Source organism: Equus quagga, chromosome 17, assembly GCF_021613505.1.
Source record: "Equus quagga isolate Etosha38 chromosome 17, UCLA_HA_Equagga_1.0, whole genome shotgun sequence".
Lineage (NCBI taxonomy): Eukaryota > Metazoa > Chordata > Mammalia > Perissodactyla > Equidae > Equus > Equus quagga.
This window is the reverse complement of record NC_060283.1, coordinates 14,146,608-14,148,107: the sequence shown is the minus strand read 5'-3', so window position 1 is coordinate 14,148,107 and position 1,500 is coordinate 14,146,608. Positions and strand designations below refer to the sequence as shown.

Here is a 1,500-nt window from a genome sequence, read left to right as displayed (position 1 = left end):
GTATCCAGGATTATAATCTTGATCTTAATATTGAAGTAACCTCCTTTCTTGGAAAAATACTTCAAAAATTTCTCCTACCCAGTCATATTCCCAAAGCATGAATAGAGCCAGTCTCATTTGGGAGGGAACTGCTCAAAGAAATTAAAAACAAGATGAAAGAGTTAAAGTTCAAAAAGTATTCTTAGACGCTAGAGGTTCAATAGAAGTTTCATGTGGTTTGCATGCTATTTCTAATTAGTAGGCTCAGCCCAATGAACACTTTGCTTTGCCAATCTTCTTTTTGAATGCACTCTTGACTTCTTTGTTTCTCAAGCTGTAGACCAGAGGGTTCAGCATGGGGATGATCATAGTATAGAATACAGATGCCATTTTATTGGTATCCATGAAATGACTAGAACTTGGCTGTAAGTATGTGAAGATGATTGTCCCATAGAAGATGGAAACAGTGGTTAGATGGGATGCACAGGTGGAGAAGGCCTTCTTCTGTCCCTCATCTGAGTGCATCCTCAGGATAGCAATAAAAATGAAAATGTAAGAGTTCAAAATAACCAAGAGAGTGAAAAAGACATTGAATGCTGCCAATGTGAAGAGCACAATCTCATTTGGATAGATATCAGAGCAAGAGAGAGCTAGTAGTGGGGGAATGTCACAGAAAAAGTGGTTAACCACGTTGGAATGGCAGAAGGAGAGGTGGAAGGTGAAGACAACATGGATAAAAGATTGTAAAAGTCCACAGATGTGAGAGCCAGTGACCAATAAGGCACACACAGTACCTGTCATGGTGGTGGTGTAATGCAGGGGTTTACACACTGCTGCATGGCGGTCAAAGGCCATTGAGGCCAAGAGGAAACTTTCACTAGTGGCAAAGGCCACAAAGAAGAACATCTGGGCAGCACATGCATTATATGAAATGATCATATCTCCTATGAGAAACCCCACCATTACCTTAGGAGTGACAGCTGAGGCATAAACACAGTCCACCACAGAGAGATTACTGAGAAAAAAGTACATGGGAGTGTGGAGTCGAGAGTCCAACAGAATCAACATGACTGTCCCCAGGTTCCCAACCAGAGTGATGAAGTAAATGAGAGTGAAAATTATAAATAAAGGCACCTGCATCTCTAGGGCATCTGTTAACCCCACAAGAATGAATTCAGTCACCTCTGAAATGTTCTCCATCAAAGTCACTTGGCAATCATTATGAGCAGCACCTGTGACAAGATGACAAACGCAAGTAACGTTACTTCATCATTATAATGGGAACTGAATTGTGAATAAGATCTCTTGCATGTACGTCAGCTTCCTGTCAAGGACTGGAGCTAGTGTGCAAGCATTTGGACCAAATGGTGGGTAGGGATGGGTTGAGTGAAGTTGTTCATCTAGAATGTTATGGAAGGACACTGGAATGTCCTTGTTGACTGTGGCTGCCACAAGGGGATGATAGCATGACTCTGGGGCATGTTTCACCTTACTTGGTGCATAATATACTCTATTATATTA

The 1,500-nt window shown here is 41.5% G+C and overlaps 1 protein-coding gene across 1 annotated transcript; it reads right to left on the bottom strand.

The window, feature by feature from the left end:
• Window positions 1–243: 243 nt before the first annotated feature.
• On the bottom strand, window positions 244–1,182 carry LOC124229280 (olfactory receptor 5B12-like). Its single transcript, XM_046644417.1, has one exon. It carries the CDS (start codon window positions 1,177–1,179, stop codon window positions 244–246), a length of 936 nt encoding a protein of 311 aa, XP_046500373.1. The 5' UTR covers window positions 1,180–1,182.
• Window positions 1,183–1,500: the final 318 nt, after the last annotated feature.

Coding starts and splice junctions, on each gene's coding strand:
- LOC124229280 (XM_046644417.1), bottom strand. CDS start 1,179: ATGGAGAACATTTCAGAGGTGACTGAATTCATTCTTGTGGGGTTAACA.